Source organism: Gouania willdenowi, chromosome 24, assembly GCF_900634775.1.
Source record: "Gouania willdenowi chromosome 24, fGouWil2.1, whole genome shotgun sequence".
Lineage (NCBI taxonomy): Eukaryota > Metazoa > Chordata > Actinopteri > Blenniiformes > Gobiesocidae > Gouania > Gouania willdenowi.
In genome coordinates, this window is record NC_041066.1 from 23,760,342 (window position 1) to 23,783,543 (window position 23,202).

The following is a 23,202-nucleotide window of genomic DNA, read 5'->3' on the forward strand; positions in this document are numbered from 1 at the left end:
AAAAATATGCCTTGCTATAGCCTTACTTTTTATTTTGTTGATTTTAGTTTTTTGTTGTTTTTTGTGCCTTACTGCTTTCTTAGCCCTGTTTAAGTATGTGCATTGTATTTGCAGTAGTTTTTAGGGTCTAATGATGGTCCTAACTCAATTTTTATTTTTTTGAAATTTTTGAGAAAATATGCCTTTTATAGCCTTACTTTTGATTTTGGGTGATTTTAGTTTTTTGTCATTTTTTGTGCCTTACTGCTTTCTTAGCCCTGTTTAAGTATGTGCATTGTATTTGCAGTAGTTTTTAGGGTCTAATGATGGTCCTAACTCAATTTTTATTTTTTTGAAATTTTTGAGAAAATATGCCTTGCTATAGCCTTACTTTTGATTTTGGGTGATTTTAGTTTTTTGTCATTTTTTATGCCTTACTGCTTTCTTAGCCCTGTTTAAGTATGTGCATTATATTTGCAGTAGTTTTTAGGGTCTAATGATGGTCCTAACTCAATTTTTATTTATTTATTTTTTTTAAAAAATATGCCTTGCTATAGCCTTACTTTTGATTTTGGTGATTTTAGTTTTTTGTTGTTTTTTGTGCCTTACTGCTTTCTTAGCCCTGTTTAAGTATGTGCATTGTATTTGCAGTAGTTTTTAGGGTCTAATGATGGTCCTAACTCAATTTTTATTTTTTTGAAATTTTTGAAAAAATATGCCTTGCATATTACTTTTGATTTTGGGTGATTTTGATTTTTTTTGTCATTTTTTGTGCCTTACTGCTTTCTTAGCCCTGTTTAAGTATGTGCATTATATTTGCAGTAGTTTTTAGGGTCTAATGATGGTCCTAACTCAATTTTTATTTTTTTGAAATTTTTGAGAAAATATGCCTTTCTATAGCCTTACTTTTGATTTTGGGTGATTTAAATTTTTTTGTCATTTTTTGTGCCTTATTGCTTTCTTAGCCCTGTTTAAGTATGTGCATTATATTTGCAGTAGTTTTTAGGGTCTAATGATGGTCCTAACTCAATTTTTATTTTTTTGAAATTTTTGAAAAATATGCCTTGCAATAGCCTTACTTTTGATTTTGGGTGATTTTAGTTTTTTGTTGTTTTTTGTGCCTTACCCCTTTCTTAGCCCTGTTTAAGTATGTGCATTATATTTGCAGTAGTTTTTAGGGTCTAATGATGGTCCTAACTCAATTTTTTTTTTTTTGAAATTTTTGAAAAAATATGCCTTGCATATTACTTTTGATTTTGGGTGATTTTAATTTTTTTGTCATTTTTTGTGCCTTACTGCTTTCTTAGCCCTGTTTAAGTATGTGCATTATATTTGCAGTAGTTTTTAGGGTCTAATGATGGTCCTAACTCAATTTTTATTTTTTTGAAATTTTTGAAAAAATATGCCTTGTTATAGCCTTACTTTTGATTTTGGGTGATTTTAGTTTTTTGTCATTTTTTGTGCCTTATTGCTTTCTTAGCCCTGTTTAAGTATGTGCATTGTATTTGCAGTAGTTTTTAGGGTCTAATGATGGTCCTAACTCAATTTTAATTTTTTTGAAATTTTTGAGAAAATATGCCTTGTTATAGCCTTACTTTTTATTTTGTTGATTTTAGTTTTTTGTTGTTTTTTGTGCCTTACTGCTTTCTTAGCCCTGTTTAAGTATGTGCATTGTATTTGCAGTAGTTTTTATGGTCTAATATTGGTCCTAACTCAATTCTTTTTTCTTTTTTTTTAATTTTTGTAAAATATGCCTTGTTATATCCTTATTTCTGGATTTGGGTGACTTTTTATTTTTGTCATTTTTTGTCCCTTACTGCATTTTTAGCCCATTTTAAATATATGCATTATATTTGCAGTAGTTCTTAGAGTCTAATAATGATCGTAACTCAATTTTTTTTTTTTTTTTTAATTTTTTGCAAAATATGCCTTATTTCTGATTTTGGTTGATTTTAAATTCTTCTCATTTTTTGTCCCTTACTGCATTCTAAGCCCATTTTAAGTATTTGGATCAAATTTGCAGTAGTTTTTAGGGTCTAATGATGGTCTTAACTCAATTTTTTTGAAATTTTTGAAAATATGCCTTACGAAAGCCTTATTTCTGATTTTGAGTGATTTTTTTATTTTTGTCATTTTTTGTCCCTTACTGCATTCTTAGCCTTTTTAAAGTATTGCATTATATTTTCAGTAGTTTTTATGGTCTAATAATGGTCCTAACTCAATTTTTAATTTTTTTTAAATTTTTGAAAAATATGCCTGACTAAAGCCTTATTTCCGATTTTGAGTGATTTTTTATATTTGTCATTTTTTTGTACCTTACTGCCCTCTGAGTCCATTTTAAGTATGTGGATCATATTTGCAGTAGTTTTTATGGTCTAATGATGGTCCTAACTTTGTTTGAAAATATGCCTTACTAAAACCTCTCCTATGATTTTGTGTGATTTTTTATTCTCGTCTTGTTTTGTTTCTTACTGCTTTTCTAGCCCATTTCCGAGCTCTTTTAAAAACTTTTGGGAGCAGCTCCGGAGCAGTATGGAAGCAAAGGCAGTCCTTCTGTTTCCACACAGGTGACCCCTGGTGGATGAAAATACCGACTACTTGTGTCTCCAACGCAATATTCTGCGGCTGCAGACGCAGAATTTCGCCTCCGGCAAGTTTACACCCCTTTTGTGGGTTTTTTTTACACTGTAACTTTGCAGCTGCACTTTTGTGAGCCGAATTATTTATTTATTTTTTGTCAGGGCAAAATCCAAACAAAACGCTATGATCCAAATGCTCAGGTTTCTAAAGTTTCACAAAATAGGCAATAAATAAATCAAATGCTTTTTTAAATGTTCTATTTAATGGCGTTTTTTTGACAAAACAGCCTTAAATAGGCTACAATGAAAATGATGAAATGAAACGGTTATTATTATTATTATTATTATTATTATTATTATTATTATTATTATTATTATTATTATTATTATTATTATTATTATTGTTATCATCATATTTAAACCCATTAACGTATGGTGCTTTTTAATGACCCCCCCCCCCCCCCCTTTTTTAAAAGAAAATTAAAGAAAATGTAAAACAATACATACTGTATACAATACATATTAACACGTTTTTTTAAAAACCATGTTAAATGTTGGTCTTAACTGCGTCAAAAAGCAGATAAGCTAGCTTCTATTGTGAGGAATACAGATGTTTTTTGTTTTTTTTTTAAAAACCGAAATAGAGAACAGATATAAAAGAAAGGGGCATTTCTGTTCAGGGTGTCGGAATATGAAACATTCTGAATGATGACATCAATTATTAAGCTCCCTTAAATACACAGACAACTTGACTCAAATAAATTCTCAAAAAACTCATAAAAATAGCAACAAAACACTGAAAATAACTCCAAAAACACGTAAAAACCACATAAACAGACAAATTGACTGAAAATTTAAAGCAATACATACTGTATATAATACATATTAACACATTTTTAACCAAATTATTGCTTAACTACGTCAAAAAGCATGTAAGTTAGCTGTTTACACTAATCATTAATACGTTGGGGAAAAAACTATTTATGGAACTACATAAACATATATTGTATATACACATACATATGACGGTGTACTGTATAAATATTGTCAATCAATGCAGGTATTATTGACAAATGATCTAAATCCCAGTCATGTAACTCGGAATCAATGGATTCGAATGTCCCGACACTGACTTCCGGGAACAAATTCAGTCTTACATGAATCACGTGACGGTCAAGCATTTTTGGACTTCCGCTGTCACAACTCTCTCTCTCTATACGGCTCTGCCACCAGGGGTCGCCTGTATTGAAACAGGAGGACTATCCTTGCTTCGATACTGCTGCTGAGCTGCTCCCATCGGTTTTTAAAAGTAACATTAGTGGAAAACCTGGTCACCTCCTCGAGTCTGAATATGTGTAATATTAATAATATAAACACTCGCATGCGCACTTCTAAAGTGTGAAGAGGCTTATTTTTAAAACTGACATTTCACGAATTTAATGCACGTTTTACTGGTATTAAAAATTGTGTTTTCACTTACGTGTTTTTATTATTCATTAGTAACGGAATGTCACAATGATTTATCAAAAGATTTAAATGTAAGAAATATAAAAAAATTTCCTCCTTCGAGCCGGATTCGAACCAGCGACCTAAGGATGTCAGTGTTTCCGCTACAGTCCTCCGCTCTACCAACTGAGCTATCGAAGGGGACGAATGATCTCAGAACATTTTCATTCTTAAACATGATCGAGTACATTTAATTGGACCAAACGCAGTCACATGATTCCGTGACTGCGTTTGGTCTCGTCTGTACGGCAACTGGCGGCCCGGGGGCCACATTCGGCCCTCGGTGTAATTTTAAGCGCCCCCCAAAGTAAATGTACAAAATGACAGAAAAGTTCACAAAACAAGAATAAGAATACATAAAAAAAAAAAAAAAAAAACACACACACACACAAAGAATTAAAAAAATGCAGGAAAATACACTAAAACAGTAAAACAAGAAATTACACATAAAATGATTCTGTAACTGTACTAACAAGCAAAACGACAACAGAAATACACAAAAATCAATCCAAAAAACATCGCACAAATACACAACTGACTCCAAAAAAACATATTTTACAGGATAAATACACAAAAGAAAAACAGAAATGCATAAGAGAAAAACACAATTACTATAAAAACTCTGTTCTTTCCTGTATCAATGCTCAGATCTATGTTTATTTTAAATGCCAACATGAATGTTGATCATGTGACTCTCTGAACAAACATTTCTGTGGCACCGCTGTGATAAAAGTTGCCTACCTCACGCTGTACGGACTGACGGCCATTAATTGTTAAATCTAGCCGTAACATTTTAAATCTAGAGATTAAATACTAAATATTTCGCTAATATGCAAATTCACTGAAAGTACCAAAATAAAAGCTCATCGATGCCAACGAACGCCATCTGCGGTCTGGACTGTTTGACGCCTCCTCACTGTGCACTCATGTTTTCTGTCAGTGTGTCCTGTTTTCTGTTTGTACAATTAATTACATGTTAACGAATAATATTAACAAATCCATTAATATGTTCTACTGATGAATTCATTTCTCTGGGATTATGGGTGGAAAAAAACCAAAAACAATGCAACATTTCCAACTCTTCACAGGTTCACGTGTGACTGACATACAACACATGGGTATAAGGTTTTTATTTTAATTTATTATAGACCTTTTTTTTTTTACATTTCAAAAAACACATTTGTTTGCTGACATTTCCATCCAAACATGACGAGGAGGAGCAGGATGGTGAAGGTTTGGTGGTGATGATCATAACTTCCTAGATTAGAGGAAAGTCATCAATTATGATCACCTTTTATTATAAGATGCTTGTTGATGCACACAGAAAAACACAAACACACACACAAAGACACAATCATCTCATCAACCTTCAAGTACGATCAGACGAACATCTGTCCAACATCTGTCGTGACTTCACATGAAATGAGAGAACTTTCACTGGCTGGAAAAAAGGTTTTTGGTCGTTTTTTTTGCTTTTTTTTTTTCTCTCCCACCAATGTTTTCATAACACTTTTAGTTTCACATCATTTTTTTTGTTTTTTTTAAATAAAAACTATTTAGAAATCATCTACAAACCTACACTTTTTTTTTCTTCTATAAATTACAGATTCCCAGGCATTAAATCCACAGCTGGGATTTTATGTCATTATAGAAAACTCAACATCTGGATCCAACAGTGACAAAAACATTAGTAGAAAAAGAAAAATCAACATGTGTATTTGAGCACAGAGTGAACCAGGCTCACACTGCACGTGTGTGTGTGTGTGTGTGTGTGTGCGTGTGTGTGTGCGCTATCCAGCTGGAGTCAGCAGCTCCTGAGCCCACGTTTTAATGGCCAAGGTAGTGTGCTGGAGCATCTGCCATGTGGAGTTGGTGAAGGCGAGGGCGTGGCCCCGCAGGCACGACACGGACACCTCACCACTGCAACAAACAAACAACCAATCACAGTGTGAGTTTTCTTTTAATTTGTGGATTTTCGTTGTCATTTTGTGTGTGTTTGTTGTAAATTTGTCAGTTTAATTGGTTGTTTTGTTCATCTCCTGTAAATGATTTGTGTTTTTGGAGACATTTTGTGCATTCTTTCCATTTTGGGTATTATTCTGTAACTTTCTGAATTAATGTTGTCAATGTGTGTGGTTCTAGAGTCATTTTCTGTATGTTTGTTGTTGTTTTGTAAATTTTTTGTAATTTGTTACGCATTTAGGGTGTTTTTGTTATCATTTTGTGTATTTTCCTGTCATTTCCTGAACTTTAGATGTCAATTTGTGCATTTTCTGAGTAACATCCTTTATTTTTATTGTTTCAGGTATTTTTCTGTCATCTTGTGTGTTTTTCGAATCATGAAAAACATTTTTGTTATTATTTTGTGCATTCTCGTTGTCATTTTGTATATTTTGCTGTGATTTCCTGAATTTTTGTTGTCCATTTGTGCATTTTTGGAGTAACTTTCTGTATGTCTTTTGTTGTTTTCTGTATTTTCCTGTCATTTTGTGTATTGTTCTGTCATTTTGTGTATTGTTCTGTCATTCTGGTAGGAATTGTGTCTGTTTAATTGGTTGTTTTGTTTGTTTTTGGAGTCATTTTGTGTCTTTGTTGTAACTTTGTGTAATTTTGTTGACATTTTGTGCCTTTTAAAAAAATATTTTGCATTTTGCTGTATTACGTTGGGCTTCATATTCCTTCTAACTTCTTGAATTATAATTTTTGTGGGATTTGTTTTGGGGGCCACCTACAGACTCGTGTGACACTCACTTGCAGGACTCTTGTAGGCTGGTCCAGGCTCGCTGCAAGAGCTCCAACACGTAAGCCAGCGCTGGCAGGACGTAGTTGTGATGGAGGAAGATGAGGAACTCCTTTAAATAAGCCAAGGCGTCAAACACGCTGTCGGGTGTGTTGGTGTAGACCTAACCAGAGACACGGACAGTCAAACTTTTGCTGCCATTTATACTCATGTCAGAGGCACAATTGTCTGCTCACCCAGTCGATAACCAGCGGTGTGGTTTCTTTCACCCAAACAATGAACTGTGTGGTTTTCTCTGACATGAACACGGCCGCCGCTTTCATCTTCTCTAAAACTTGTTCTAATATTGGTCCCAGAACACGCACACACTCAGAGTAATAATAAGGCGTGTTCAACTCCAACCAGCTGCAAAAGGAACAAACAGGAGCAGAGAATAAAATGACGTCCATTCGCTCACAGTTTGAGGCGAGATCAAATCGTACCTGAAGCCCTGCTTAGAGTACATGGTTATTTTGCTCCAGGCCTGCTGGGAAACGCTCGTGAGGCCTGAGGTTTGCAGATACTTGACTGTGGTCGACTCTGAAACACCACAAATAACACAAGCAACAATAAAAATCTATTTTCATTCCAAAGACACACAAAATGGCAGACAATTTGACAAAACCACAGCATAAATACTCAAAATACACCAAATTTCTGGCAAAAACACACAAGAAACTAAAAACACACAAAGAGAAAAATATACAACGTTACTACAAAAAAACACACTAAATAAGATAAAAATATACAAGGTAACACTAAAAATGGTAAAATTATTTGTAAAACACAAAATGGCAGAAAAATATCAAAACAACAGCATAAATACACAAAATGACAGGAAAATATCCAAGACGACAACAAAAATACTATAGAAGTGACTCCAAAAACGCAAACAACAAAAATGCACCAAATTTCTGACAAAACACACAACAAGACAACCAAAAATAAGCACAAAATGAGAAAAATATATGTTACTACAAAAAACACACAAAATAAAATAAAAATATACAAAGCAACAATAAAAATCAGTAAAATTACCTTAAAAAAATGGCAGAAAAATTACAAAACAACAGCATAAATACACAAAATCACAGGAAAACACCCAAAATGACCCACAAAATAACAGAAAAATATACAAAGAAAAAATTTAAATCCGTAAAACAATTTAAAAATGACAAAACTGCATAAACACACGAAATGACTGGAAAATATACAAGACAACAAAAATACAAAAGAAATGACTACAAAGACAACAAAAGTGCACACATTTTTCACAAAACACACAACCAGTCAACTAAAATCACACATAAAATGAGAAAAATATACAAAGGAACAATAAAAATCTGTAAAATGACTCCAAAAAGACAATAAAAAATTAGAAAAATATGCAAAATGAATCCAAAAACAACCACAAACGCAAATAAAATGAGAACAAACTATGAAAAATGAAAACAAAAATGATATTTTTTCCATCATTTAACTCCACTAAACAACAAATTAGAGACTGAACACGCCCGACCTGCAACGGAGCCGTGAGATCTGAGGTCGTGAGCGACGAAGCCTGCGATGAACACGAGGAGGACCAGGAGGAGTTTGGACCAGGGAAAACCACGACCGCGCATCTTTACCTGCAGGTTCTACAGGTACAATAAAGCACTGTTACATTTCCATGCTTGAAATTCACATCTATAACTAAATGAATATGTATGAATATATAATGAGGGTGTGACCTGGCACAGGGCGGCACACTCCTGGAGGTCCTGAGATCCCACAGCGTCGCCCATCTCCTCATTGGTCACTCGAAAAGACTGAATTGTTTCCTTTAGATTTTTCCTCAGCTGGAATATTAAAACAAGGATTTAAATTAAAAACAGAAAAGAAATGAAAACCACAGGTGGCAAAAGTACTGAAATAAAAAATGACTCTGGTAAAAGTAAAAGTATTGAAGTTTCTCCCTTACTTGACTAAAAGGAAAAAAGTACACACTACGAAATGTACTTAAGTAAAAAAGCAAAAAGTAAAACAAATGTCCCTTGGATAATAAAACAGGTATAAACATATCTTTTATTTTTATAAGAACTTGTAGAAAACTAGTACATGGAAATAAATTAAATCTGTTACCTTTGAACACATGGAGAATTTAGCACTAATTATAGAAAACATTTGTAAATAAAATGTTTTAAGAAAAATAAATGCAAACTCTCAATTAAACCCAGAGTTTAACATGTTTAAAAAACAAGCTAATTTTTAAAATATAAGGAGTAGAAAGTACACACACATATATATATATATATATATATATATATATACACATATACATATACATATACACATATACACACATATATATATATATTTTAAAAGTAAGGAGTAAAAGTAAAAAGTCTCCAATAAAAATAAATACTCCAGTAAAGTACAGATACCAGGAAAAAACTACCTAAGTACAGTAAAAGTATTTGTAGTTTGTTATTGTGCTGAAAATAAACAAATATAAGATTTAATACAGGGGTCCTCAACAACTGGGTCAGGGACCAGTACCGGTCCGGGGACCATTTGGTACCAACTGCTTAAAAAAAATGTATATTCTTTTATTTTTATGTATGTATTTTATTTTTGAAAGAACGTCAGTTCTGCTCACATCTAATTCACTGATTAGACTCAGTGGTTCTCAAACTTCTTTGGGATATTTTTTTCCAAGCCCCACCTGCGCCCAAACACATTTTAAAATGTATTGAATTAACAGGGAACAAGAAACATCCTTTTTCATAATAAATCAAAACTCCAAAACTAAATAGTCATTCTTGTCATTTTGGTTTTATTCTCTAGTTTTCAGAATTTTTGTAGTCAATTTGTGGAATCGCACTCATTATTTTTGTTGCTTTGTGTATTTTTATGTCATTTTGTGTGTTTTTCAAGTCATTTTATATAATGTAATGATTCACTCAACTCCCGATACGATTCGATTCACGATACGATTCTCTCACGATTTATTTTACAAAATGAGACTGTAGACAAATGACTGAAAAATATTCCTTTATTTTTTGGGGGTAAAAAACTAGAAAATACTGCACTATTTTCCTTTTATTTTTCATTGTCAAAAGAATCCCTTGATAAACTATTCAAAACAATGCAATTGAACTAAAAATAAATCTTGAATAATAAATAAAGAAATAATACAAATGAAGAAGAAGCCTATTAATTTAAATTCTGGTTCTATAGTAAACAATGCAAAACTGCATAATAGTTCTTTTTCTTTTTAAAAGTGCAACTGAAAATGTATTTTGTGCCTTAACAATTGGACTTTAAAAAAAAACAAAACAAAAAAAAAAAACAGTCATTGCCCTGTATTTACGTCAGATATTTGTTTGGACCAGCAGAGGGCGCTGGTAACCCAGTGGTCGGTGGCATGCAGATATTCTGTGCAGTGAAGAAGAGATGCTATGCTAGCAGACAGAGCTAATAGAAAAACATGACTTTTACAGATATTCATGTAATATTACAGATATTCTTTATTTTGTGCAAAAGGGGTAAGGAATAATTTATGAACATGTTTAAGGGTAGAAGGCAGCCAGAAAGAGTGTAGTAGCAGATTCCACCCGCCGCCTCAGTATTTGTACAAGAGGATAAATATATAGTGCCCTCTGCTGTTTTAAAAAAGGACTGCGATTAAATTTTCAGAAAATCGATATCAACCATGATACCTATGAATCGATTTTTAACTGCCTTACGATTAATCATTACGTCCCTATTTAATGCTCTTTTAATTTCTGCTACATTTTTAGGGACTCATGATTGCTTTCTTTGTGTGTAGGCGTTTTATTTGTCAGAGAAGAATCAGTCGTACCTTTGGAGGGAGGACGCTCCATGACTTCAGTAAGTGGTCTAACAGCAGGCTGAGGAGGAAAACCAGGAGAAGCATCAATAATCCACTCAAGACATTGTGTGTATGATTCTTTCTAGAATAAATCTGTGGATTGAATTTTAAAAAACTCACCCAGACTGGACTAAGTGTTTGGTGTAAAGCTGCCTCCACACGCCCAGACTTTGAGCATCCACACACAAGCACTCGGTCATACTGTTGAGTAGCTTCAAAAGAAGACAGAAAAACAACATTCTAGGTTTTTCAGCCCAGGAGTGTTTTTATTAACCAACAAAGAATCATAAACACTGCTGTTAAACCAAATTGAAAGTTGAGTTTGGCTTCGATTTAAAGATATCTGTTTTTCTTTGATTTTTTTTTATTACAGCTCGGGGTAAATTTTAACATTTTACACAATATGAACAAGACATGGGGAAGTCCAATTTAAGTTAATGCAAAAAATTATTCCAAAAACACAAAATGAAAGAAAAAAATGACAAAACAACAGCACGAATACACAAAATAGCAGGATAATACATAAATAACAAAAATTTAAAAAAATTACTCCAAAAACACAAAGGCAACAAAAATGCACCAAGTTTCTCACAAAACACACAAGACAACTAAAAACACACAAAATCAGAAAAAAAACACAATGACTACCAAAAAAATGTAAAAATGTACAAAGTAACAATAGAAATCAGTAAGACTGCAAAAACACACAAAATGATGAGAAAAATACAGAAAACGGATTAAAAAAAAAAAATTGAAAAATCACAACAAAAAACATATAAACTGAACAATACGTCGTTGGTAATGTGGAGTAATGATCAATCATATAACTTCACTAAACAATAAAAATAGTCAGTCAGGAGCCATCCTGTGCCTGTGTGTCTCACCTCTCTCTTCATATCATCGGGACAGTTGGGCGTGGCTCTGGACAGAAAAGACGGCAGGTACGTGTGTAACGTGTTCTCTGGCTTTGCTCCGAACGCCAGAACCTTGAGTCGAGGATAGAGACGCCTCAGCTGCTCCTGCAAACTGTGACCACGACGAAACAAGTGTAAGAATTAAAATGCTTAACGTAATATTAGATTTAGTATTTCATCATGGTTACCTTGGTGACAGCGCGTTCTTTGGCATGAAGGCAAAGTCTAGCAGCGGGAAAAACTCTTTGGGACCCATGATGCCAAATCCTTTAGTCAAGTTTGCATGAAGTCTGAGAAAAAAATTAAAACAACTTCAGATTGACGGTTTAATAAAATCACATCATAGCAAACGCTGTATTTTTTAGGGATGCACTAATCAATCGATGCCAATTTCCCTGATTTTGGGGGATCGGCAATCGGCTGATCGTTGCATATGAAACATCTTTTCCACCTCCGTAAAGGTCTTAAAGTCAGCCACTGTCTCCTTCTGCTGTGAGATGACTGACAGGCCCCGTCCACCAGCTCATGTGCACGTGCGCATGTGTCTGCTACACGGGTTAACAACAACAACAGTGGAGCACGGTCAACCTAGCATGTTGCTAGTTCAGCAGTATTACACAAAGAAAAGAGCAAAGGATCGCAATTTGTAATTTGTGTAAAGCGGAAATAAGTCTTCGTGGGGTTGCAAACAAAACGCTACTTCATTCACCATTTAGGAAACCACCACACCGCTGAGTATGCAGCATTTGAAGCTAGCAATCAAGCTAAAGCTAAAGCTAGTGGAAGCAAAGAGCCAGTGGTCCGCTGCCACTAATGTACAAGTGACTGAAATAAGTCTTGTCCTGTAAATGTGAAAAATGAAAGACTAAAAGAAGTGATATAATTTAGTATTTTGGACAGCAATGCTCTAAACCTTTCGTTTATATTTAAGACAACTACCTCATGTACAGTTAAAACAAGTTTGTATTTATTCATGGGTACTGTTTAATGTTTTACAATACAATAAGATTGAAACATTCAAGGTTTAGCTGTCAGTTATATAAATATATTAAAAAAATTGGGAACACCCAAAATCGGAATCGGCAGTTCAGGCTTGTAAAGATCAGTGATCGGCCAGAAAATTGCGTACACCTCGGTACACCTCTAGTATTGTGTCTTGATTGCATTACTCAGGAGGAGGAACACTGTGCAGATTTAATTTGACCCATTTCTCGCTCAAACTTACAGCAGCAGCCGCTCCAGGTAGGCAATGGCATACGACGACAGAGACTTCACTCCAAGCACAGGAAGCATGATGCCCAGCCACACTGGAACACAAACAAATGTTTATGCGTTGTTTAAATTAATCCAGTGCACAAGTTTTACTGTTTTATGTACAATTATCTCAGTAGAAAGCTGTACGTTGAAAACGGAAGTTCTCAGAATAAGAAGAATCTGGTGCAAACAACAGCATAAATACACAAAAGGACAGGAAAATATCCAAAAAGATGACAATACAAAAAATTATTTCAAAAACACAATGAAAACCAAACTGTGCAAAATTTCTCACGAAAGACAACTAAAAACACAGAAAATTAAAGAAAACTATACAAGATGCAAAAAATTGAATTAGTAAAATGACTTCAAAAACATTAAATGGCAGAATTTTGTTTTACAAAACAGCATAAATACACAAAATGAAACGAAAAAAACCCAAAATGACAAAAATATTTTAAAAATGACTAAAAAAGACAATGACAACAAAAATGCGCCAAACACACAGGAGCTAAAAACACAAAATGAGAGAAAAATGTACAAAATAACACCAAGAAACACACGAAATAACAGAAAAATATACAAAAAATAAAAATTGGTAAAATAACTCCAAAAACACACAAAATGGCAAAAAAAATTATAAAACAACAGCATACTTACACAAAATGACAGGAATATATCCAAAAGAACAACAAAAATACAAATAAATGACTAAACTCACAATGACAACCAAACTTCTGGTGCTTTTCTAGCTACATTTTCAACACAAGCACATGAACTAAGAACACTGGGGGGAAAAAAAGATAACTTAGAATGTAATGAATATTTAGGTTATGGGAAAACAATGCAGCTTTGTTGGAGGAGCTCAACAAACACTGAATAACTTTATTTTTGCAGCAGGAGGCTGTTATGTAACATTCCAGGAACACGTGTCCTCCTTTGCCCACGTACTGTGATGCCGACAGAGAAAGACCTGAAGCAGCAGCAGCAGCAGCTGACTGCTCTGCTTTCACTGAACCCCCCCACGCACACGCACACGCACAGATAATCTGTGTAGTCATAGTGTTGTGCGAGAAAGGGACGTGTTTAAGGTTTACCTTTGAGGCCCTGACTGAGGTCATAGAACCCAGCTTGTCCCAGAGCCCACATGATGGTCAAACACTTCACAGGTCGGTTCTGAACTGATCGCAGTAGCTCCAGATACTGCGGAAGAAGAAAGAAGAACAAAGTTTTGTTAAAATGTGTTTCTGTGGATTTCCAAAAGTTACTTCACTGGATTTGTTTTATATGTGATTCAGAAACATACACATGCTGTAAGTTTAGAAACAGAACAAATTTGGAATGTTGAAAGCCCTAGAAAGTATGCTTTACACCATCAGGATTTTTATTTACCTGTGAATGAAGGCCCGAGTCGCTCGACCACTGTGTGGAGTGAGGGAGCGTGTGTGAACGGAGCAGGTGGATTATAAACTGTATGCGTTTTTATTATATTGGATATTGACGCCGTTGTCTTGTGTTTAGTTGTTCAGCGTTCACATTCACTGAATAATATTTGCTGACTTTGCTCATTCCTCACTTGCTGTTGGAGCGCAGGGAACAAATATGATGGTGCTTCAGGTCTGCGCTCCACGCACGGACCGCCCGGTCTGGTCTGCATACTGTAACGGACTGGGTTCTATGTTCTGGTTATGCTACACTTGTGTGTATTCAGTGGTTAACTGATGCTGAGATTTCCCATAGCCTTGAAGGCATCATTGTTACTGCAGCTTTCTCTGCCAATGTGTGTCTTTGTTTACATGTGTTCTGAGTGTTGATTGGCTGGGAGGCTGGGGAAAGGGCGGGCATAAGCGGCTAAAAGACTAGTGAACAATTCTGTTCCCACGGTAGTGTGAGTGTATGACGGTGTGAGATGGTTCTTTGTGTGTTTGATTGTTTATTTTTAGCGTGTTACTACGACCTCCATTAAATCCTGTAAAACTGTGATAACGGCTCGAGTCACGTCATTAAAATACCTTTTGTGCAGAGCTGCTGTGTGTGTGCGCACACACAACAGACTATGTAGTAACCTAGTATATATTTTTTTTTCTGTCAATGTTACTTACTAAATTACTTCTGTCATTTATTCAAAGTGTCAACACATCATTTAGTGTGACTTTCTGGTTATGACTGCTATTTTGAAAAAATATTTAAAATGACTAAATCTATTCAAATTTACTTTTTGTCCTATTTTAGTTCTATTATAGTCCTGTATAAAATTTCAATGTATTTCTATTTCCATCATAATATTTATGCAAACCTTGAACAATAATACCCATTTTATGAAATATCATGCGGCGAAATCCATATGTCATTGAAGGTGTGTTTGTATGAAAAAAAATGTTTTGGTATAATATTGGTTTTCTTGATTTTTTCGGATTATTTGAAAATGTGGAACTGAAGAATGCATCAGTTCCCAATAAAAATTGAAATTACAAAACAAAGACATGTCACTGCAGCAGAAAATACACACACAGATTATTCCATCCCTCACCTCAGGCAGATTCTGGGTTGCTATTCTGGATTTGTCCTGTAGAATTGCCTGAATGCAAACTCTGTATCCATGTAGAGGTTCTCCTGTGAAGGTAAAAAACACAGCAGGAGGTTTTAAGGTTTATTATCATCAAACAACAAATCAGGACAAGGAATAAGAATCCGTGTATCATTAGCTCATTGGTTTTTCATTGTGTAACAAAAACATGAAAACAAAAAAACACTCATTATTTGATATTTGTTTCCAAAACCAAAATGAAAAAACGGAAAACGCCTTGTTTTTCAAATTCAAGCTCTTTTGCTTTGGTACAGAAAATGAAAAACGAACACCTTTATTCATTTTCTCCGTTACCGATTTGCAAAAGTATGTGCTTTAAGAATAAATAAAAGAAGAAAAGAAAAATTGCTGAACATGTTTCATAGAAATAAATCAATAAAATTAATAAAATAAGTCATGACTACAGTACAGGCAAATCAACGTAACTCTGGGCTTTTTGACACAATGGTGCATTTAAAAAAAAAAAAATAGAAAAAAGACCAAAATATTGGTATAGTTGGTAATAGAGACAAATGAAGGCCAAAGTGTGGTATCTTCACCTGACTGTCTGTCCAGCTCCCTGAGCATGGTGTAAATGCAGTAGTCAAAAAAATCAGGCAGAACGTTGCTGCAGCGTCCAATCAGGCCTTTGATGACACCCTTCAGCTCTTTTCCTGTAAGGCAGTATGGGTAATCTGGGAACATCAGGAACAAAAAAACACCAGTTAATGATTGAGGTCCAGGAGTATGATCGATCATGTGTCATCGAGTCAAACGAACCGTGAGCGTAGCTGCTGAGCGTGGGCTCCGTCTCTGGTGCGGTCAGATGGAGGTTGAGGTACCCGGCCAAGTCTTTGACCCACACCGACGGGTTTTCTGGGAACAGAGATTGACTGCGAGCCAGTTGCTGCTTCAGGTCACTAATGTCCAGCTGAAATCAGAGAAAAGAGAAGCCACGTCAGGGTTTTGTTCTCATTAACTACTGCTTTGATTTTTAATGACCTCGGAAAGCAGACGGAAAATACGAAATTCTATTGCTCCAATGAAAATGGCAATAATATTTTAGTTTTTTTTTTAATTACTCTTTTAAAACATTAAGCAAAAATTGCAATATGAACCTGAATGTAGCCTCAAAATGCATGTTTTGGGAGAATATCGCGAATTGCACAAAATTTGTGTTGTTAAACGGGTGGTCATGAGAGACGGAAATGTTCATTCTTGCACAAAATCTTAGATAATATGAGGCAATAAGACAGACTTGAAATGGAAATATAGTTTAGTCTGCTACATGACACAAACTAAACTCTTACTGACACACTCTGGGACATTATCATCATATTTTTCACTTTAAAACTGGTAGTGTGACGCTTTAGTAAAAAAAGGTGCCAAAAAAAAAAAATCGCGATTCTTATTAATTAAGATTCTGAATCAAGTCAAAAAATGAGAATCAGTTTGAATCTATAATAGGTTTGAATCGATAATAGGTTTGAATTGATAATAGGTTTGAATTGATAATACTGTAGGTTTGAATCGAGAATCGGTTCTGAATCAAATCGTGAGTTGTTTGAAGATTCACATTAGTAAGTGTAGCAAACCATTAGACGTCAAATCTCACGTCAAACCCTGCGTGATCTCATCACGTTCTCATTTTCTCGCATTTCTGCTGCGTATAAATATTAAACTAATAACATTAACTGCATTAAATATGTTTGGCTGGTTTTGGGGAGGGTTAATAGGCTGTAATTAATGGACTGTGGTGACGCAGACATGACACAGAAACAGGGGAAAATGAGGCTCTACGTCAGTCAGGAATAAGATCTGCTGCAGCATGTGACGCTGCCTGTGGTGTAGCCGTTACAAGGTCACTTTTGTTTGTGTGACTGAAATCAAGACTTTTCAAACAGAGACGCTGAGGACGATAAATGTAAAGCAGAAAAGCTGAGGCACTCACAGATTTAAAGGCTTCCTCCAGCGTCTTGCGAGGAGGAGGAGGGCTGGGCGTGTTGTTGCTGGAATGGGATTTCTTGGAAGGTTTACTGCTCGAGGCTTTCTTGTTGGAGGACTCGGCCGCTGGCGGCACCTGCTCTTTGTTCTGCTTCTTCGTCATCTTCTCGAAGCCTTCAAACAGCGTCTCTGACATCTTCAGCGGAGCTGCAGGGAAACAAAGGAGGACATCTCAGCTGTTAGAAACTTTCTCCTGATCGTATGTAGAAACGGAACATTTCTGTGCTCACACTGAGGGTCTTACTGCTGCTACCCCCTCCCTCACTGCTTACATAACACAGCCTGGTATTATATTCATGGTTCATGCAATGCTCACAACAAAACACAGACAAGATGAATTGTGAGCACCTATTCATTCTTTTTGGTATTATTCTGTTTTACAATATATTGGACTGTTTTTATTAAGTGTCCTTGGATGGCCTGAAAAACACTTTTAAATCAAATTAATTATTATTACTCACACATAAAGAGAGGATTACCATCAATAAAGCAACTAAAACAACCAATGTTTACATGTGAAGCAGTGAATTAATGCTCTCTTTTGTTTCTCTTTCTAAAACTTATCAAACTGTGGAATTTTGTGGAATTTGAAAAATCCAAACATGGCTTTTTAAATTATTATAAAATACAACAAAAATATATTTCATTTCAGAAATAGATTTTGTATCTTTAATTAATGTTTATTATAGTTTTTATATTTTTGTCAATGACTACGTTTGAGTTTTAAAGTGACGCGGGGTTGACAGTTTTGTATGTTATTTGACTTTTATAGTTTGTTTTTATGTCTTCTCTTCACACACACGCACACACACACACACGAGCAGCTGCTGACAGAGGTCACCAGTTGTCCACTGATCATTGAAGTGTACGTGCTGCTGAGACGCCGAAATCTATATGTGGTCAGAGAGTACGGACACACACATGGACACACACACATGGACACTTCTATGTCATCACAGAATGTCGTGAGATCAGAATACTTGATTAGTCAGAACAAGTGACATCATTTTAAGGCTTTTTTTCTCAACTTCAGTGCTTGTGTTGTTATTTAAAAAAAAGAAAGAGCTCACGTCAAACTGCTTAGTCAGCATTAATGTTTCCTTTATCTTCTCTCCTTCCTGTTTTGTATTTCTGTATTTTTATCCATCTATTGCAGCAGTTCTCAACCTTTTCAGCCCGTGACCCCCAAAATAAAGGTTCCAGAGAGTGGGGACCCCCACTGTACCCAAACATGAACATTGAAGAACAGTCATGTAGAGACAGGACCATCTATAAGGGGGAATAAAGGGGAGAGATTTTTGGGGTCCATCCATAAAGTCAGTAAAATGATGGTCCATTGTTCTATGAATCTGTGATAACCACATTTATATATTCATCTGAATAATATCCACTGGTATCCATGAAGTTTACTATTATTATAGTCATCTTAAAGATGGAAATCCTGGTTTTAATCAGAAATAAAATGGGTTAAAACTAAAGTGACCAAAAATGGTGGAAAATAGGATTTTAAAACTACAGAAATTGATTAAAAGACAAATACAGACAGAAAAAGTGGTAAAAAAAAAGTTCAAGTGTCAATATTGGCTTAAAAGTGGCAGAAATAGGGGTAATGTAATTGAAAAAGTAGGAACAATTAGCTTAAACTGGCAAATAATTGGAATTACAAATGGTGAATGTGGTTAAATTGGCAAAAATAAGCATGAAATGTGGTGAAACAACGTTAAAAGTGACATTAATGAGTCAAAATATGTGACAGTAGGTGGAAAAGGCATTGAAATGTGATGGAGAAGTGGCAGAAATGGGAGTAATGTAGCAAAAATGCATTAAAAGGAATAAAAATATGGCAATAATAATAGGTTAAAATATGGTGAGTTTGGTGGAGTTGCAGAAAAGGGTAAAAAATGTGCTCAAATTGTTCAAAAAAATATTCTTAGTTTCTTGAATGCATCTGGGTAATGAGTCTAATCCTTTACAGTTACAGCTTTGTTAAATATTAAAAGTGATCAAAGGCTAATAAAAATGTGTGACTGTCATACTTGACCCTAGGCAAAACAAGTAGAAACGCATCATGTTGGTCTCATAACTTTATCATACAAGCAGCATGAAATATTTTAATCAGTGTTTCACTGCATTTTCACTTTGTCAGATACAGAAAGCAGAGGTTGATTTTAAATTTACCAGAACCACAAACTGCACCGTGACAGTCTTATGATCGAGTTCTGAGAGAAAAATCATCAGTGCAGCAACGCCTATTGTCTAGACCCTAAGTTACATGATCGAAAGTGGAATTCTGAATGTGGGATTATTGTGGTCAGTTTAGAGTTTAAATCTACCAACATTGTGGAATGATGGGTTATATATTTTTATTAGTATATGGGGCTGTTGTGTTTTTCTTTCAGATAATTGATCGGCTGTGCCTTCGCTGCTGAGACGACGCGTCAGTCACTGTGATTAGGCAGACTTTGAACCACCTGACCATCCACTGATAAAACAGCACAAGCAGAGGGAAATCTTTCTTTAAGATGTGTTTATGATCTTTAGAACCAGTAAAGGAAACTACAGGCAGAGATTTGTCAAAAAAATATTCACAAATAACAGTAGATCTACAATTTTCACGTGTTTTTCAGTTTTTCATGTGTTTTTTAGATTTCCACGTGTTTTTACATGTATTTTTCAGATTTTCACTAGTGTTTTTTAGATTTTCACGTGTTTTTCAGATTTTCACTAGTGTTTTTTTTTTTTTTTTGATTTTCACAAGTGTTTTTTTTTAAATCATAAACCATTGGAAAAGCCTGTTCTTTTTTTAATTTTTTTTTAAGGAATGTGAATTTGTGGGAAAAAATGTGTGTTCCCGCCCATGAAACGTTTGCCAAATCCTCTATTTTTTGGCTTATCCTAAATAACTTTTTTGCGATTCATTCCGATTTTCTAACTGGAAAAATTAGGTTAGCCATCAGTTGCAGACAGATATCTAGATTAAATACGATAACGATAAGTTTATAATCAAAAACACAAGAATAATCAACATTAGCAGTGTATGTCTGCTTAAAAAAACAAACAAAATTAACAATAAAGCTATTTCTAATTCATTTATTTGGTTGGTCACACATTTCCTCCTTAGACAGTTCCTCCCTTTGTGCATGAAAAAGGAAAGAAACTGCTCTTAAAGTTCAAATTTGTTGAAATAACCAAAGTATCTTGTAAAAAGTTTACAATGTAGAGTGTTTACAAGGAAATGGTTGTTTTTCCAAAGCAAACAACTGCCTTCAAACGTCAAAGCTTATGTTAATTAATGGACTTGACTGATGTTTAATCACAGTTTTGTTGGAATTTACACTGTGACAAAGCTTTTTAAATGTATTTGTGTTTTGAAAAATCCTTCACTATGTCTACAGCAGAGATGGGAAACTTATCACAGCGGGGGCCACAAATATGTGACTGTATCTGATTCGAGCTCCACATTATCAAAATTCATGTCTGCATTTAGAATAATGACCAATCTGCATTAACACAGTAAAGAATAAAGGTTTCGTGTATTTTTCTGGTAATTTGGTCATTTAATTTATTTAGCATTCATTTTGTGCGTTCCTGTTGTTGTTTTCAGCATTTTAGTCTTTTTGTGTATTGTTGTCATTTTGTGTGCGTTAGGAGTCATTCTGTATATTTTTCCTCTGGTTTCATTTATTTTTCTCTTGTTTCATGTGTTTTTGTTGTTGTTTTCAGCATTTCAGAGTCCCTTTGTGTGTTGTTATTATCATTTTGTGTGTGCTCGGAGTCATTTTGTATGTTTTTAGCATTTCAGTCTATTTGTGTATTGTCGTCATTTTATGTGCGTTTGGAGTAATTTTGTATATTTTTTTATCTGATTTTATTTATTTTTCTCTTAATTTATGTGTTTTTGGTGTTGTTTTCAGCATTGCAGAGTCTATTTGTGTATTGTTGTTGTCATTTTGGTGTAGTTTTGTACATTTTCTTGTAATATTTGTGTATTTTTGAAGTAGTCTTGTGCATTTTTGTTGCACGGTTGTGTATTTCAGTGTAATTTTGGGTATTTTTGGAGTCCATTTATGCAGTTGTGTTGGGGGACCACAGAAAATTAGACCTCAGTTACCCATGCCTGGTCTAAAGCAACAATAACTGGTTAAAAAAAAAAATCAAAAAAAAAATCATCATAATCATTTATTCTCTACATATTAAAAGGGCGTTTTGAATGACTCGAAAGCGCATGTCATCAACTACAAAGGGATGAGTAATGTTTCTATATGCCTCGACATGTCTTGGAGTCAAATAAGGACTTGTGAAAGTATTTAAAGGGCGGCTGAGAATAAACTTTCAAACTCACAAAAACTATAAAACCCGCTCCACTGCATTTAATTGAGTTTTAGCATAAAAACCTACAGTGAAGTTAGATTAAAAGTATGATCTGTACACACATCAGAGATGACGTAGCCTTTGTTGACACTGCTTGAAACGATGCTAATTAGCTAATGCTCGCTAAGAGCTTTCAGTAGTGTGAGAGGGATAGAAAAGGGGTTTAATCTAACAGGAAATGCACTAATGTGACAAAAATATAAAACGGAGTCTTGCTGTGAAATGTTACAACAAAGTTACTGTTACTTTAAACAGTAAAGGCTGCGTTAGCTACGGGAGGGAGCTAGCTAGTGTAGTAAAAACACTGGTATACCTGGTAAGTAGTGATCGAAATCCGACTGCAAAACTGAAGGGCAGATGTAGAAAAAACCCCACACATGTTTAGATTTACCCACAAACACGGTTTTAAATGTGTTAATCATAAAGTAGATTCGTATTTGTTTGTAAATAATGTGAAACAAAATAAGTCACAAAAACGTAACAATAATCTGAATTTAAAAAAAAAAAAAAAAAGAACATTTCATTGCGTTCAAATATAGCAGCATGAAGTTAATTTTACTATATATTTCAACATTTTTAAATTAAAAAAAACCAAACATAATACATGCATTTTGGTTCCTTGAAAGCCCAAAAGTCATCAGGTGAAACGGTCACCAGGTGAACCACAACACGAGTAAGTCCCGATGACAGCTGTGAGGTGCTACAGTGTAAAATGCTAATTGATGCTATTCTCATTATAGTAATAAATCAGAGGCCTTCGGTCAGACCGGGGCCTGTCGGTGCCCACCGGGGCCGGGACTCACTTACGTCTGGACGGTTGATTGGATTCGCCCAAAGCCTTGCGAGCTCCGCCGCCGTTTTTCTTCTCCGCCGCGTTACTTTTCTTCCCTTTCTTCACCACCTCCCATTTACCGACCGAGCCGTTGTTTGACGCCATGTTTCCCGGTGCCAGGTGAGTTTTCTCTTCAAAAAAAAAAAAGAAAAAAGAAACCTCGTTTGGTCTCGTTCCTTCTTCCGCCCGTCTGAATGGTGAGCCCACGCGCATGCGCTGTCAAGGGCTACGTAGGGTCGCCGCGTGCCACGTCTCGCTGTCAGCCTGACGTAATAACTGTTAAAAATTAAAATATGATCTAAACTCTTAAATTAAACGTTTTTAACTATAAAACATGTTATTTCTGATGTTTATATTATAAAACAAACCTGACTGTTCATAAAATACACAATTTAACAATTATTTATTGTAGTAATAATTTATAGACCCTGACAAAGTTGTTTTAATTATAAAGTGAAATCATTTTTCTGTTTCAAAAACCTAATTGTAAATGTGCAGAAGCTTATTGCATTCACTGATGAAATAAAACTTTAGGATTTTCTGA

General features: G+C 34.8%; 1 protein-coding gene and 1 non-coding gene across 2 annotated transcripts; both read right to left on the reverse strand.

Moving 5' to 3' along the window:
* Nucleotides 1–4,119: 4,119 nt before the first annotated feature.
* trnay-gua (transfer RNA tyrosine (anticodon GUA)) lies at nucleotides 4,120–4,205 on the reverse strand. The gene is given in 2 exon segments: nucleotides 4,120–4,155; nucleotides 4,169–4,205. It is a non-coding gene; the product is annotated as a tRNA-Tyr (tRNA).
* A 1,510-nt stretch (nucleotides 4,206–5,715) lies between these two features.
* tmem214 (transmembrane protein 214) lies at nucleotides 5,716–22,840 on the reverse strand. The gene is made up of 17 exons (XM_028440366.1): nucleotides 22,634–22,840; nucleotides 17,403–17,602; nucleotides 16,232–16,382; nucleotides 16,012–16,146; nucleotides 15,416–15,498; nucleotides 13,983–14,088; nucleotides 12,857–12,938; nucleotides 11,820–11,921; nucleotides 11,602–11,743; nucleotides 10,838–10,929; nucleotides 10,688–10,736; nucleotides 8,574–8,681; nucleotides 8,363–8,480; nucleotides 7,287–7,383; nucleotides 7,041–7,209; nucleotides 6,816–6,967; nucleotides 5,716–5,984 (listed from the first exon to the last, which is right to left on the reverse strand). The coding sequence occupies exons 1-17, from the start codon at nucleotides 22,761–22,763 to the stop codon at nucleotides 5,855–5,857; spliced, it is 2,046 nt and encodes a 681-aa protein (XP_028296167.1). The 5' UTR covers nucleotides 22,764–22,840; the 3' UTR covers nucleotides 5,716–5,854.
* Nucleotides 22,841–23,202: the final 362 nt, after the last annotated feature.

Coding starts and splice junctions, on each gene's coding strand:
- tmem214 (XM_028440366.1), bottom strand. CDS start 22,763: ATGGCGTCAAACAACGGCTCGGTCGGTAAATGGGAGGTGGTGAAGAAA. Junction 14,089..15,415: donor CAACCCAGAATCTGCCTGAG/GTGAGGGATGGA, acceptor CTTCTTCCGCAG/TATCTGGAGCTACTGCGATC. Junction 8,481..8,573: donor AGTGTGCCGCCCTGTGCCAG/GTCACACCCTCA, acceptor TTGTACCTGTAG/AACCTGCAGGTAAAGATGCG.